Here is a 15,313-nt window from a genome sequence, read left to right on the forward strand (position 1 = left end):
AGTGATTGATAGCTCAGACACTGAACATGAATGACTGACTGACGTTTATTTCCTTCGCGAATACCAAAAACGAAACATCAATGTTTAGAACGGAAGCCATTGCCAAAAAATATAGATGCCAGAGTGGTTTCCCTTGGACAAGGGAAACCACACTCTCAACGTTTGCGTTCGCCGGTTCGCGATAGTTTATCAGTCAGTCAGTGCTTTCGATTTGGATTTGAACATCATGTTGCAACAACAACAAAAAAACTAAATTGGCCAAGGTTTGCTACCCGTCGCCAAGGTAAGTGATTCCGGACAAATGATAGGAACACCGCGAATGTGGACAGTGTCAGTGTGTGCGTGTGTGTGACCAAAAACGTAACAACTGGATGAAACATCTGTGTGCTCACTCTCACTCAAACTCAACAATCATCACTCAACATGAGACACACATGAACATGTAACTGAATATGTCACTTTATTGTCTAAACGTGAAGCAGCATGAAAGTTGCGAAAGAAACAAATTGAAACACTATAAAATGTACAAGACTTAAAAAAAAATATAATAAAATAAAATCAATCAATTTTCTTAATACGAATTTTGGTTAAGACGAACTTTTTTTCCGATCCCCAGTGATTCGTCTTAAGAGTTCGCCTGTATCACATAGAATAAACTTGGCAAGAAGCAAACATACAACTCAGCGAGGGTGCTTGACATTACCAAAAACAGGTAATCTTGAACTTTAGCGTGTTAAATTCATAGCTCATAATTCAGAGGCATTTAAGTCTCCAAATTTGTAGAACCTGCACTTGTAATCATAACAAGTCATTTTAGATCCCTTTGAAGTTACGGAATGAACTCTGATGAACTGTACGAATGCATTTCATTTACATGGGTCAAAGAAGGAATTATCCGTGTGAGCGAACAAGGGAGACAACTCTTTCGTGTAAATGATGTCCCATGTTTGACAACGTACGCCATTTTCGGTGCATTTTCGTCGATTGAACAACCAAATGAATTAATTATGCTTAAGTTTGGAGTTCAATCCGTCAATTAATTTCACGACAAATGTTCTTTGGCTTGCTTACATGGACTTGTGTCAAAAATAAGTCAAGAATGTCACTGGATTCTGAGCTATGAATTTAACACGCTAAAGTTCAAGATTACCCAAAAACAATTGATGGCAGTCATTCAAGATGTCTGAAAAGGCTCCCTTTTCCCGAGAGTAGAAGTAGAACTTTACAAGTCAGGCCCCTTTTCTGGGGGTGCAATGACTAAATGAGTACAGTTCACAACATTCACCTCAAACTTGCTGTGTTTGAAATACTGAATGCCTGTAAACCCCGAGCTTGCACGAGCCAAGCACTTACCAAAACACAGACAGACACAGTTCTGTGTGACATGGTTAGTCTTTGACCCCAGCAACCACGCAAATCAAAAGCACGCACGTCAAGTGTTCCCATAAAATGATAGATCTGCTTACACTTCCTTCGCAAAAAGAGGATTTTTTGCAGCTCCTGTGAAGAAGCCACAGCGCACATATGCATAAAAAAAGAAGGATATAAAATATGTCAACTTTGCTTACCAGGATTGAGCCTTTTGTCATAAAACCATGGTTAAAACGAGTCGATTTCAAGTTGTGTTCAGCAGCAGAACGTCAGCCATTTCTCAAGTGTGTTGTCCAGCGTTGTTGTGGGCGACGCTGTTTATTTTCGCATTTATTCCCTTTATGTCTGTTGTGATGATAGTTTCTCGAGACTCATAAGGTTATGATAACTTCAAATTTTTTATTTTTTTTCTTATTTTTCATGAAGAAGGTTTACTAAGTTGACAGCCACACGTTTTATACGAAACCTCCATTTGCGTAATTTAGTTACAACACCAAAAACCAATGGCGTCATTTTATCTGCACCGATCACTTGATCCGTGTGTATGACAAGAAAAATAACAAAATCACGTGTTGGGCTTGCTATAATATTCATGGTAATCTATTATTTATGAAACAAATATATTTGAAAATGAATGTAGTTATTGGAAGAAATCAAATAAATTGTTGATGACGTCATCAAAAGATGTGCTATTGCAAGACCCATAGTTTTTCCACAGCACAACATCAACGTGTTAGAAGACGATGTCTGCTAGCATGGCGTACCTTGCTGTTTCTGCCGGGTTTTGTGTCTTGTTTTTGTTCTCGCCTGGCCTAGCTGGTGAAGAAGCATGCCAGTCGTACGGCGGGGGACACGTTTATCCCCAGGAAACCCGAAGGACAACTGGGCACACCATTCAGTGGAGCCAAGCTGTCAGTGAGTATGCACAATTTCTGTGCACAAACATGCAGCAGTGTTGTTGACCAAATTTGAATTATTTACTTATGAGGAATTGGAACAAGTTTCTGACGTTATTTCAGTCTGGCAGATATTTGTGCCATTTTGTTTTAGCGGAGAACGGTTATTTTCAGATGTATGTATGTATGCCTATGGGGCGATTTATATAGCGCTTGACGTTCTCTAAGCGCTTTACATATTAATTTCTGCCCTGTGAGATGGAATTTTTTACTCAATATATCACGCATTCACATCGGCCAGTAAATCTCAAGCCAATTAAGGCGAATATTTACTTTTCACGGCCTATTATTCCAAGTCACACGGGTATTTGGTGGACATTTGTATCTATGCCTATACAATTTTGCCAGGAAAGACCCTTTTGTCAATCGTGGGATCTTTAACGTGCACACCCCAATGTAGTGTACACGAAGGGACCTCGGTTTTTCGTCTCATCCGAAAGACTAGCACTTGAACCCACCACCTAGGTTAGGAAAGGGGGGAGAAAATTGCTAACGCCCTGACCCAGGGTCGAACTCGCAACCTCTCGCTTCCGAGGCAAGTGCGTTTACCACTCAGCCACCCAGTCCTTGTTGCATGTGTTGGAATGATGTCTCTCTGTGTTCACACTGATAGTGATACAAGTATAATTTAAAAACTTGCAAGTGTATATATATGTATTTATATCTTATAAGTTATATTCTTCATTAATCTACCCCACAGTGAATTTGTGTCATGCAAGTGTAAAACTCACATATACATCAGAGGCGGATTAGGGGGGTGGTTTCAGGGGTACCGGAACCCCTCCCCTCCTTCGGCTGTAAAAAAATAAATAAAATGAAATAAAAATTCTGTCTGTGAATTTTGTTCTTGTTTCTGGCTGTAAAGCCGGGGGAATAGGTAATTGTTTAATCAGTATCATTTTTGTACAGTTTTAACTGCCAATCCTATGCAACATGTCTTCCTTCTAACCATACTATATGATGTCGGGAGCAGATCTATCAGTGAAGATAAATTGCCATTTTTGAGTCACTTGAGAAAAAGTGACTCTATGTAATCGGTCAGTGTTAGTCTGTCCGGCCGGCCGTCCGGCCGGCCGTCCGGCCGGCCGGCCGTCCGGCCGGCCGGCCGGCCGTCCGTAGACACCACCTTAACGTTGGACTTTTCTCGGAAACTATCAAAGCGATCCGGCTCATATTTTGTTTAGTCATGACCTCCAATGACCTCTACACTTTAACGATGGTTTCGTTGACCTTTGACCTTTTTCAAGGTCACAGGTCAGCGTCAAAGGAAAAATTAGACATTTTATATCTTTGACAAAGTTCATCGGATGTGATTGAAACTTTGTAGGATTATTCTTTACATCAAAGTATTTACATCTGTAGCCTTTTACGAACGTTATCAGAAAAACAAGGGAGATAACTAGCCTTTTCTGTTCGGCAACACACAACTTAACGTTGGGCTTTTCTCGGAAACTATAAAAGTGACCGGGCTCAAATTTTATGTGAACGTGACTCCCAGTGACCTCTACACTTTGACGTCTGCTTTGGTGACCTTTGACCTTTTTCAAGGTCACAGGTATGTCTTGAAGGAAAAAAATTGAAATATCATATCTCTGAAACTATTCATCGGATTTGATTCAAACTTTATAGGATTATTCTTTACATCAAATTATTTACATCTGTATTGTGTTGTGAATAGCAATTTCTTCCTGTCCATCTGATGCCTCATATAATATTCAGAACTGCGAAAGTGACTCGATCGAGCGTTTGCTCTTCTTGTTTAATACTAACTTTAAATTAAACTTTAAAAAAATAATGAGTGGCTGCTGACACCAGTAGTTGATGTTGTTTAAAATCAAGGTCAAGGATAAGCCACATATTGTTTATAAAATAGCTAAAATTCTTCAGCTTCAGCCCCCCCAGACCTCCCAACAAGGCATTGCGGGGATATAGCTCAGTTGGTAGCGCGCTGGATTTGTATTCAATTGGCCGCTGTCAGCGTGAGTTCGATCCCAGGTTCGGCGGAAATTTATTTCACAGAGTCAACTTTGTGTGCAGACTCTCTTCGGTGTCCGAACCTCCCCCCGTGTACACTACATTGGGTGTGCACGTTAAAGATCCCACGATTGACAAAAGGGTCTTTCCTGGCAAAATTGCTTAGGCCCCCCCAAAAATTGTCTGTTTCTGGTAACATGGCTAAAAAAAATAGGGTCGGTAGGTCGGGATTTTTATTTTTATTTTTTTTTATTTTTATTTTTTACCCCAAATGTAGACCAATAAAACTAACTTTAAAAATCGCGCAAAGAGACTGGATTCACTATACATAGAGACAAGACACTCAACACATTTACAAATCGTCAGCGGACTTTCGTTTTCACACGTTTTTGTTGTTCATTTTCTCACCCTGTCCTTTACCACCAAAAAAAATCAAAAAAATTTTGAGTTTGGAAAAAAAAGTTTAGGGTCGGCGCCGAAATTTAGGGTCGGTCGGGTGACCAGAAACAGACAATTTTTTTTTCTTGGCCTTAGGCACAGTTAATAATTGTCTACCTATACCCGTGTGACTTGGAATAATAGGCCGTGAAAGGTAAATATGCGCCGAAATGGCTGCAATCTACTGGCCGTATAAAATTTCATCTCACACGGCATCACTGCAGAGCGCCTAGAACTGTACCCACGGAATATGCGCGATATAAGACTCATTGATTGATTGATTGATTGCCCCTGGATTCCAGGCTGTAACCCCTCCCTTTGGGCTTAACTGCTCCGCCCCTGTACATGTCTCTGAGAGTGGCAGTAAATGTGTGTAACTGCAAGTTCGCTTGCATGGGTAATCTTGAACTTTAGTGTGTTAAATTCATAGCTCAGAATTCAGAGCCTGTAGAACCTGCACTTCTAAGCATAACACGTCATTTTAGAACCCTTTGGAGTCACGGAATGAACTGTATGAACGCTTGGAATGCATTTTGTTTACATGCGTCGAAGAAGGAATTATCCTAAGCGGCAACAGTGCAGGCAACTCCAAATTTCATGACAGAACAAAACGTACATTACATTCACTGTATTTTGACCTGGTGTCATTTTAAGTGGATAGACAATCACTTATGATACAGATAATGAACTTAGCTGATAAAATTGCTGCTGGGAAGACCCAAGTGAGGCAATGCCAATGATTAGTGCATATTTGATGATTAAAAATAAAACTTATACAATAACCAAAGGGAACTAATCGCTCATTATGCATACGGCATGTGTAATAGAGTAAGCGAGAGTTTAACGGAACCTTTCTTTTCTTCTTCTTTCGTAGAGGACTGGGTTCTTGCGAACGTCTCAGAGTCCTGCGGTCGAGTCACTGTTACCGAGAGTGGCTAGCTCCGGCAAACAGGGAGATTAAAAAGGTGGGGAGGTTTAAAACTATGTACAGGGGAGAGTGCGTTCAAGGGGCTCTCATGCCCGACTGCAGGAGACTGCCGCCAAGACAGGAGCGAAACGACTCCAGGGAGGGGGCCGACGATACCAGTGTTGGCAACTTATTCCATTCGGAGATTGTGCGGGGGGAAAATGAGTTTGAAAGGGCTGGGTGGAGGGCGTACTCCTGGTGCAGCCGGCCAGCTCCCCGTGTTCGAGGGTCAGAGGGAGAGGTTTTTGTTTGTTTGTTTGCTTAACCCCCAGCCGACCACGAAGGGCCATATCAGGGCGGTGCTGCTTTGACATATAACGTGCGCCACACACAAGACAGATTAGTCGCAGCACAGGCTTCATGTCTCACCCAGTCACATTATTCTGACACCGGACCAACCAGTCCTAGCACTAACCCCATAATGCTAGACGCCAGGCGGAGCAGCCACTAGATTGCCAATTTTAAAGTCTTTAAGTATGACCCGGCCGGGGTTCGAACCCACGACCTCCCGATCACGGGGCGGACGCCTTACCACTAGGCCAACCGTGCCGGTCAGAGGGAGAGGTGTACGCCGTTCTCCTGGCACCTGAGAGAACAACAAGCATTGAAATGAACAAGCGACTTTTATCCAGAAATTATCTTCATGAAATTCATCCTGAAATTATCTTCATGAAATTTCACCCTGAAATACCCGTGTGACTTGGAATAATAGGCCGTGAAAAGTAGGATATGCGCCGAAATGGCTGCGATCTGCTGGCCGATGTGAATGCGTGATGTATTGTGTAAAAAAATTCCATCTCACACGGCATACATAAATTCCTGCGCCTTGAATATGTGCGCGATATAAATTGCATAAAATTTAAAAAAAAAAAAATTAAAATATCCCTGCGCTTAGAACTGTACTCACGGAATACGCGCGATATAAGCCTCATATTGATTGATTGATTGAAAGTGAAACTTATCTTCATGAAATTATCTTCTGAATTTTGGAACGTTGGCAGTCTCTTTGTTTTTGGATTTGCTCAAAATTGGCTGTTCAACACAACATGACAATCTTTTTCAAATGAGCCAGAGCGCCATTTTAAAATCTGACAAATTGAAGGACTTGCCATTCTAAATGATACCTAAAATGATACCTTAAAATAAGCAACTCGCTTTTTGTTTGTTGTTGGTGCTTTTTTGACCTCGCTTCACCTCTAAGTGGCAATAATAATACCTTAGGACTTTGGCTACTGCAGTGGAACCCCCTTTTTAAGACCCCCAATTTAAGACTTCCTCCCTTTTAGCTTTAAGACTTTGTTTTTTCACGTTTTCTGTTCATAACCTCTGTTAAATTACCCCCGTTTTAAGACTCCCTCGGTTTAGTTTTAAGACCAGGCCGATTTTATTAGAATTTTGAAGGTCGTAAAAGGGGGGGTTCCACTGTAACTGGAAGAAGAAAAAATGTTATATATATATCAGAGGCTGATAGTGCTGTTTTGTTCAACACACACACACACGAACAATTTACACAAGGGCACATTCGATCACACACACACGTCATTAGATTGTCTCCCTTGTATCACCAGACTCACCAACAGCTTGCCAGCTGTAACTGTATTCTTCAACAAAAGTATCCCGTGTAACGTTTGTTACACACATCATTTAATTTCCCTGCACCATCTGTTCACACGGATGTTGTGCGTATCGTTGTGTGTCATGTCTGAGGCTTAGGCCAAAAAAAAAAAATTGTCTGTTTCTGGTAACATGGCTAAAAAAAATAGGGTCGGTAGGTCGGGATTTTTTTTTTATTTTTTTTTATTTTTTTATTTTTTAACCCCAAATGTAGACCAATAAAACTAACTTTAAAAATCGCGCAAAGAGACTGGATTCACTATACATAGAGACAAGACACTCAACACATTTACAAATTGTCAGCGGACTTTCGTTTTCACACGTTTTTGTTGTTCATTTTCTCACCCTGTCCTTTACCACCACCAAAAAAACCAAAATTTTGGAGTTTGGAAAAAAAAAGTTTAGGGTCGGCGCCGAAATTTAGGGTCGGTCGGGTGACCAGAAACAGACAATTTTTTTTTGTTGGCCTTATCTCTGCATGGCACAGTGAGGAAATCAATAATGACAATATGCTGCAGGATACACAGTCAATGGGGCTTGTAATTATCCCTTTCTGTTGGGATCTCTTCTCTTGCAAGATAGCATCTAAGTTAATTTGATGTTGTCGTTGTGTTTTCACAACTGATGATATGGAAATGTGTTCCCCTTGAAGACCAAAATAACAACAGAAAAAGAACAAGAGGCGAAGCCTTCAAGGCTCACGTAAGAAATCGACAAACAGTAACACAAACTCAATCACTCCGTCACACATACACACACACACACACACACACAGTAAGCATAGGTGAAACTGTGCAAGAAAGCGAGACCCTGGATCTGCCAACTAGTCTCGGCCCGCTCACAATAACAATGATCGAGACTTTCAGTAATTCCTTTGCGTGACGTCTAACCCTCTTACGTCATAATGTGACGTCTTCAAATAGTTTCTATCACACACGTCAAACACTTTTGACCGAGACGTAATCTTCTTATGCGAGCTTTATCCATAGACTCTGAAATGTTAAAGTTTCTATCACACACACACACACACACACACGCACGCACGCACACACACACACACACACACACAGACAGACAAAGTTTATCATCGCATAGGCTACACTTACGTGAGCCAAAAACAACAAACAAACAATGTGTGTTTGTGTGGTATATAGTTAAATATATAATACCACACAAACACACAGTATATAGTATATATTTAACTACATATCAAAGGCACACTGTAGGTTGTCAATTTTAGGTAAATACTGCAATAACAGGTCAAGCTTTGGATACAAATTGATATTTCCTGGCAGCAAACAGGTGACTTGGATAAATGGTTTACACATTACAGGTTTTTTAAAGACCAGCTTTCGTGTTAAATAACATGGCAGTCAAGTTATCACCATGAAATAAGATTATTATTACTTTTTTTAATGTTGTTATTGGTTGATATTTAATCTCTAAACCTGCTCCAGATTGTAATATATGAAATTAAAACACTGTTACTTGTTAAGTCAAAGTAAGTGCGCCAAAAGTAGAAAGTGCAAAGCTGATCAATAAATACACTTTCTGCTTTCAGTTACTCAAGCTATGCCATTGATTTCTTACAGTTTCCAAGCCAGCCCCAGACTGGAACGGCACTGCTGTGGTGAATGGTGAATTCAAAGACATCAAGCTGTCAGACTACCGCGGCAAATACCTTGTTTTCTTCTTCTACCCCTTGGATTTGTGAGTGGGCATTTCATTGTATTTGATGCAGGATTTTTTTTAAGGGATACATGTATAGCAAAAAAAGACAAGAGAAAATTGGAGACTTTAATGCCTACAGTAACCTGATTAAAAGTATTGTATTATCCCTTCACTTAAGTGTGGCAGTTAGGTGTTTTTTTCACAGCTTGCATGAAAAGTGTTTGTTGGATTACCTTAGTTGAAATGAATATAAGTCCATTTTACACACTATGTTGACTTTGCGCTGTTTAGTATAAATAGCAGTATCCTTCCATACTTTTTTGTAATGTGTCACTTCCACTGTCAGGTTTATCTGTTGGTTAATTCTCGACAAGGATGTGTCAGAACAATTCTTGTTCCAATGTGGACATTTTTATCACTTTTACAATACAATACAATACAATAACTTTATTAATCTCTAAAAGAGAAATTACATTGCTGAGTGTTTGTGTCCGTAATAATAACATACATAAAACATTCAAAATAAACATTTGTTCTTTGTCCTGAGAAAATATAGCACATTGGTTATCACATAAGAAAGTATATTAAAAATAAATTAACATGCATTCACCATCAACAATGCACAAAAGAAAGTCAGCACCTTGCCGGTTATCACATATTGTCTAAGATTAAGAGAGTAGAATGCAAAACAAAATCAACAATACTGAAACAATACAGAACACTGACCCCGTGCATCAGAGCGACAACACCAGCATCTACCGCCCCACCTGAGAATTGAAGATCTGAATTGCAGATGGAATGAACGAATTTCTGTAGCGTGTGGATCTTGCGGTTGGTTGTCTGAATCTGTTGCTCCTGTCTGTCCGTCTACTGTCAAATTCCGGTCTGAGTGGGTGCGAGTCGTCAGCCAAAATCTTCTGTACCTTGTCAGTCAGTCGTCGTTCATGTGTTGATGTGAAATTGTCCTGCTTCCTCCCAACCACCCCACTTGCTTTCCTGATGAATTTATCTAATCTATCCCTGTCTTGCTTGTTGATGTTGCCACCCCAACACACGGAGCCAAAGTACAACACACTATTGCACGTTGAAGTGTAAAACATCTGAAGGATTTCTTGTCTGATGTTAAAAGACCTGAGTTTTCTCAAAAAGTACAGGCGAGAGTGGAGTTTCTTCACAAGGGCATCAGAGTTTGGTTTCCATGTCAACTTATTGTCTATAATCACCCCCAAATACTTATACTGCTCTACCTTCTCTACGACCTCCCCCTTGATCACTATCTCCCTGTGTACATGTTCCCCCCTCCTGTTGTCCATTATCATTTCCTTTGTCTTCCCCACATTAAGCTCTAAATAGTTGTTTTCACACCACCCCACAAACCTATCTACCTCCTGCCTGTAGTCAGAGTCGTCGTCAACAGTCAGCAGTCCGGTCAGTCCAGTGTCGTCAGCAAACTTGGTTATGGGGCAGGAGTCACTAGAACACAGTGTATCTAATCCATTCTTGTGCTCTGGTTGCAGCACATTTGTATGTCCCACAGAGATTGTAGCCTTCAGCGACAGTGCAGACAAATTCAAGAAGATCAACACTGAGGTTGTGGCCTGCTCCGTGGATTCCCAGTTCACCCATCTTGCTTGGTGAGTTGTAATGTCCACTAGAATGAGGAAAAATATGGAGAACAGGGATGGTCAAATCTCAAAATTTAAACTCGCCAGCTGGGCGAGTAACTTACAAAAAGTCATTAGCACGTCAGAAATTTCACTGGCCCAGTACACACCACAGTTGCTGCATCTGCAGTGTTTATAACGTTTTGAAACTAGATAGCACAACCAGAAGTGTTGCATTTGAACAGAATGTTCACTGGCCAGCCAGGCGGTTTCTACTAGCCCGGCAGATTGTTGACTCACCCATGGCAATCGGGCGGACGATTTGGCCATCCCTGAAGAAAATGGTGGCCTTGTGGCGTCAAATGGGTGTGATGCTTGTGTAATTAGTCTGTCTCCAGTGGAGATGACGCTTTGTCTGGCATTCAAAAGACTCATACTCATACAAACTTTTGTCCCGGTTATGACAATTGTGTCAAGTGCAGTATTCAATTTTGCGTTAATATGTTTGTATTTTTGTGATTGCTTATCCTAAGTAATCTTTTTTTTTTTCAAAGGCTGTGAGAGCAGCACTGATGCTTTTCTTTTTAACTGCGTTTAGGTCAGAAAAATAAAGAACAACAACAACAAACTAAACTAACAATCAGGAAAACAGGATAAAACAAGGACAATGGAAAAAGTCAATCTTTTCATGGCATGAATATATATATGTGTGTTTTCTGTGACAAATTAAGATCAACTTACAAACACAGGGGAAAGAGTCGATCTTTTCATGGCATGAATATGTGTGTTTTCTGTGACAAATTAGGATCAACTTACAAACACAGGGGAAAGAGTCGATAATTTCATGGCATGTATGTGTATATATACATGTTTGTGTTTTCTGTGACAAATTAGGATCAACACTCCTCGCAATCAGGGAGGTCTGGGACCGCTGAAGATCCCCCTGCTGTCAGACATCACCCATGACATCGCCAAGGCCTACGGTGTTTACCTGCAGGACCTCGGTCACAGTCTCAGGTAGATATGATCTCCGTTGTGTGTTGTTGAGCATCTGTGTAATTTTTAGTGCATCGTCCAAAAAACATTGGTCTAATGATGGATGGAAGAAGTCGTTAAAAACCATGAGATATACAGTGGAACCCCCTTTTGGGACCTCCAAAAATCTGATAAAAGAAGGGAGTCTTGAAAATGGAGGTACATTTTCAGATGTGGTGATCAGGGCGGGGATGTAGCTCAGTCGGTAGCGCGCTGGATTTGTATCCAGTTGGCCGCTGTCAGCGTGAGTTCGTTCGTCCCCACGTTCGGCGAGAGATTTATTTCTCAGAGTCAACTTTGTGTGCAGACTCTCCTCGGTGTCCGAACACCCCCGTGTGTACACGTAAGCACAAGACCAAGTGCGCACGAAAAAGATCCTGTTATCCATGTCAGAGTTCGATGGGTTATAGAAACACGAAAATACCCAGCATGCTTCCTCCGAAAACGGCGTATGGCTGCCTAAATGGCGGGGTAAAAAACGGTCATACACGTAAAATTCCACTCGTGCAAAAAACACGAGTGTACTTGGGAGTTTCACCCCACGAACGCAGAAGAAGAAGAAGAAGATGTGGTGAACAAAAAATCTGGAAATTCTGCCATAAGGGGGGAAGAGGGTCGTATCAGATTGAGCGAAACTACCAGACAGATAGGTAAAGTGCAATGGTTTACACATCTCGGGTTAGTCAAAACTATGCATATCTGGTTTCAAACTACAGTCCTTCTTACAAAATCATAACCTCTGATGCACACATCTTTTATTCAAAATAATCCAAAACCCCTATCTCCTTGTTTTTGCAGAGGCTTGTTCATCATTGACCCCAAGGGAATCTTGCGGCAGATCACCATGAACGACTTGCCTGTGGGACGCTCTGTGGAGGAGACGTTGCGATTGGTTCAGGCCTTCCAGTACACAGATTCTCACGGTGAAGTCTGCCCAGTTGGATGGAAGCCTGGCAGTGATACGGTAATACTATTTTGCCATGATGCTTTCTTAAGAGTGAGCCATGGCATGCTAGAGTGTGTGATGAGAATGTTGTGTGGGTGAGTAATGATAGAATAATATTGTTCTCAATGTAAGCTTGGAATAAATTTTGGATTTCTAGTATTGTTCTCAGTACAAGCTTGGAATAAGTTTTAGATTTCTGGGGGTTTAGAGTTTTCTGGAACTAAAGGGAGGTGCTGAAATTGATGGGAAAAAAGTATTAAAGTAATAAAATGCCAAAGAGGGGTACACACTACAAGAACGGTATTAACACTGAGTGAGTTATCTCTGCTTTACCTGAGTTAGCACGTTCATTTCCCACATGGAACAGACAGTATGTGTGCAGGACTGAGTGTTTTACGTTTTAGCCTGGGAGAAAAAGGCAATGGGACATTTGTCCCCCTCAATCAAATTCCGATGGGACATAGTTGAAGGGAAGAAGCGCAAAAGAGGCCTGAACGCGTTTTGACCAAAGATGCAAAATGGTGCAATATGGTGCCATCTGAGAATAAGCCGCTATATCGTGTTATATATATGTGTGTGTGTGTGTGTGTAATCCGATGTAAAGTGTACATTTGGTGGCGCACTGGTATGTAATCTCAATGCGCCCTTTGACGCACTGAAGGGAATTGTGATGGGACATTTTCAGATTTAATGCGCCAATGGCGCAGGACGCACTAGTAAATGAAACCCTGCCACTGTGTTTGTGCACTTCTTGTTTCCCTGTGCAAACAGAATGTAATTTTTTTTCAAAGAAGAACCAATTTACAAACAAACACAATCTTGTAAGGTTTTTTATAAATTTGCAAAGGAATAAAACAGGTGGTATTTCTTCAGGTGTTTCTTGTTTTTGTGTGTGTGTTTGTTTTTGTTTTGTTGTTGATAATAGGTGTTTGATATAACTCAGTGATGTTGTCATAAGCAGTTTGTTCCGAGTGCACTGAAGAAAGTCGCAGTTAAAATTTGAAACAGAAAAAGGAAAACGGATCTGTGAGGTCAGTAGAATGGTGAGCTTAGTTTGCAGAGATACACAAACGTAACTCATGGTATGTGTTGTTTTTTCCTTTGCAGATCATTCCTGATCCTAAACAGTCGAAACAATACTTCAAGAAACAAAAGGAGCCCGAGAACAAGGAGGAACTGTAAAATCCACAGTCATCAGTCATTCTTGTCATTATTTTTATACGTTTCCTTTGCTAGCTTTGAGCGAGATATGGCCTGTCATTTATTGTGTTTGCAGATTTTCAGCATTTTTTAAATGGACGCAAGTTTTCTTTTTCAGTCTAGTTTCATGATGGTCATACATGCATAGAAAAACAGAATGTTATTCTGAAGCTGAATCGGACACAATATTTTCTTTAAAAAAATTTTTATAAAAAAACAAAGCAAAACATTAAAAGCATCAATACATGGGATGTTAGCATTAATGTATTTTACATTGTATGGCAGATGCTTTGTTTTTGTGTTTTTGAAACAGTGTGTGAATCATTAGTCCCATGAATAACTTCTGCTGTGTTTGTGTTGTGAATAATCTACAGCTGGTTCAGGTAATAAATAGCCTGGTAATGCACTGTCTAATTTTGCTGTGCTCGAGTTATTTGTTATGAATAAGATTTTTTGGGTCACAGCAGTACGATTTGAGTTAGGTGAACATTTATTCTTATTTTGTTCTCTCTGTCTTTACATGTGTTTTTAATTACTGGTTTTTGTTGTTCTGTTTCTCACTCTTATGGGTTATGCTCTCCTCTTTGGTTAAAACTATTAATTCACAGGTGCCATTTCATTTCTCTGTAAGGTAAAGCTGACTGAAAAATGGCATTAAGGTCATTGTTGAGGTTACTGAGGGGGGGGGGGGGGGGGGGGGTAAAAAATACTAATGAAAATAAAAAATACTAATGAAAGGGAACACAGGGTTTTGATGTTGTGTGAGCAACTGCTTTCAAACCATAACTGATACCAAAAAAATTGTAAAACATTTTTTTTGTCAGAGTCTCAACAGTTACAGAAAATTTGTTTTACTGTATTTTTTTTTTTTTTTTTTTTTTGACGTCATTTGGATTCTTTTTTCTTTCTTTTTTAACCTTGCCATGGGAGGCCTCCAAAGTAACAAACATCAGTCTTTTCCCCAGCTTTGTTTCTTGTTGTTTTGCTTGCTTTCTTTTTCTCAGATGCCAAAAGACAATCCTTTTGTTTAGCTGTTGAAAGGTTGGTTATTCATTTATGTCTATTGATTTTTCTTCCTTTTGCATTCATTCTGTACACCATTCACCGTATTGTTTCAGTTGTTTTTGGAAGTACCCGTAACAAGTTTTCCAGTTTGATTGTCTTTTCCTTTTTTTCTTTTATTTATGGAAGGGGGGGGGGGGGGGGGGGGCGTTATTTTGTGCTTCTCCTTTGAGTAATAATGTTCCAGACCCCCTTTTCCTACGCAAATACATATATCTACCCAGAGTAAATGTATGCACTAAGTCTTGGTGGTGGTCGAAGTGATGTGTATGAAAGACTATTTTGCTGCCTGAGTGTTGTGAAATTGTTTTGCTAAATTGCTGCCTGTTTGTTGTGTTTGGTTCAAATATGTAGCTGGAAAGTTGGTGCAAATGTCTGATTATCTGCACAATCGATGGAGTCAACTTTTTTTTTTTTCATCAAGCTAACACCATGGATTTACAGTGTGTTTTGTTACTGTTCTATTTCTTAGTGT

The 15,313-nt window shown here is 40.3% G+C and overlaps 2 protein-coding genes across 2 annotated transcripts in view; one reads left to right on the top strand and one right to left on the bottom strand.

Annotated features, from left to right (window-relative positions):
• LOC138962673 (coiled-coil domain-containing protein 181-like) overlaps positions 1-1,699 on the bottom strand; it is a 40,863-nt gene extending 39,164 nt beyond the window's left edge. The window contains exon 1 of the mRNA XM_070334587.1: positions 1,569-1,699. The gene's annotated coding sequence lies outside the window, so the exon portion shown is untranslated. The remainder of the gene's footprint in view (positions 1-1,568) is intronic.
• Positions 1,700-2,068: 369 nt separating this feature from the next.
• On the top strand, positions 2,069-14,473 carry LOC138962681 (peroxiredoxin-1-like). Its single transcript, XM_070334599.1, has 6 exons — positions 2,069-2,286; positions 8,913-9,030; positions 10,509-10,625; positions 11,490-11,612; positions 12,429-12,594; positions 13,684-14,473. The coding sequence occupies exons 1-6, from the start codon at positions 2,115-2,117 to the stop codon at positions 13,756-13,758; spliced, it is 771 nt and encodes a 256-aa protein (XP_070190700.1). The 5' UTR covers positions 2,069-2,114; the 3' UTR covers positions 13,759-14,473.
• Positions 14,474-15,313: the final 840 nt, after the last annotated feature.

Source organism: Littorina saxatilis, linkage group LG3 (assembly GCF_037325665.1).
Source record: "Littorina saxatilis isolate snail1 linkage group LG3, US_GU_Lsax_2.0, whole genome shotgun sequence".
NCBI classification, from domain to species: Eukaryota; Metazoa; Mollusca; class Gastropoda; order Littorinimorpha; family Littorinidae; genus Littorina; species Littorina saxatilis.

Excerpts from the sequence above, each read along its gene's own strand:
- LOC138962681 (XM_070334599.1), top strand. The coding sequence starts at position 2,115 with ATGTCTGCTAGCATGGCGTACCTTGCTGTTTCTGCCGGGTTTTGTGTC. Across the intron at positions 9,031-10,508 it reads TTCTTCTACCCCTTGGATTT|CACATTTGTATGTCCCACAG; the intron begins GTGAGTGGGCAT and ends CTCTGGTTGCAG. Across the intron at positions 11,613-12,428 it reads GACCTCGGTCACAGTCTCAG|AGGCTTGTTCATCATTGACC; the intron begins GTAGATATGATC and ends TTGTTTTTGCAG.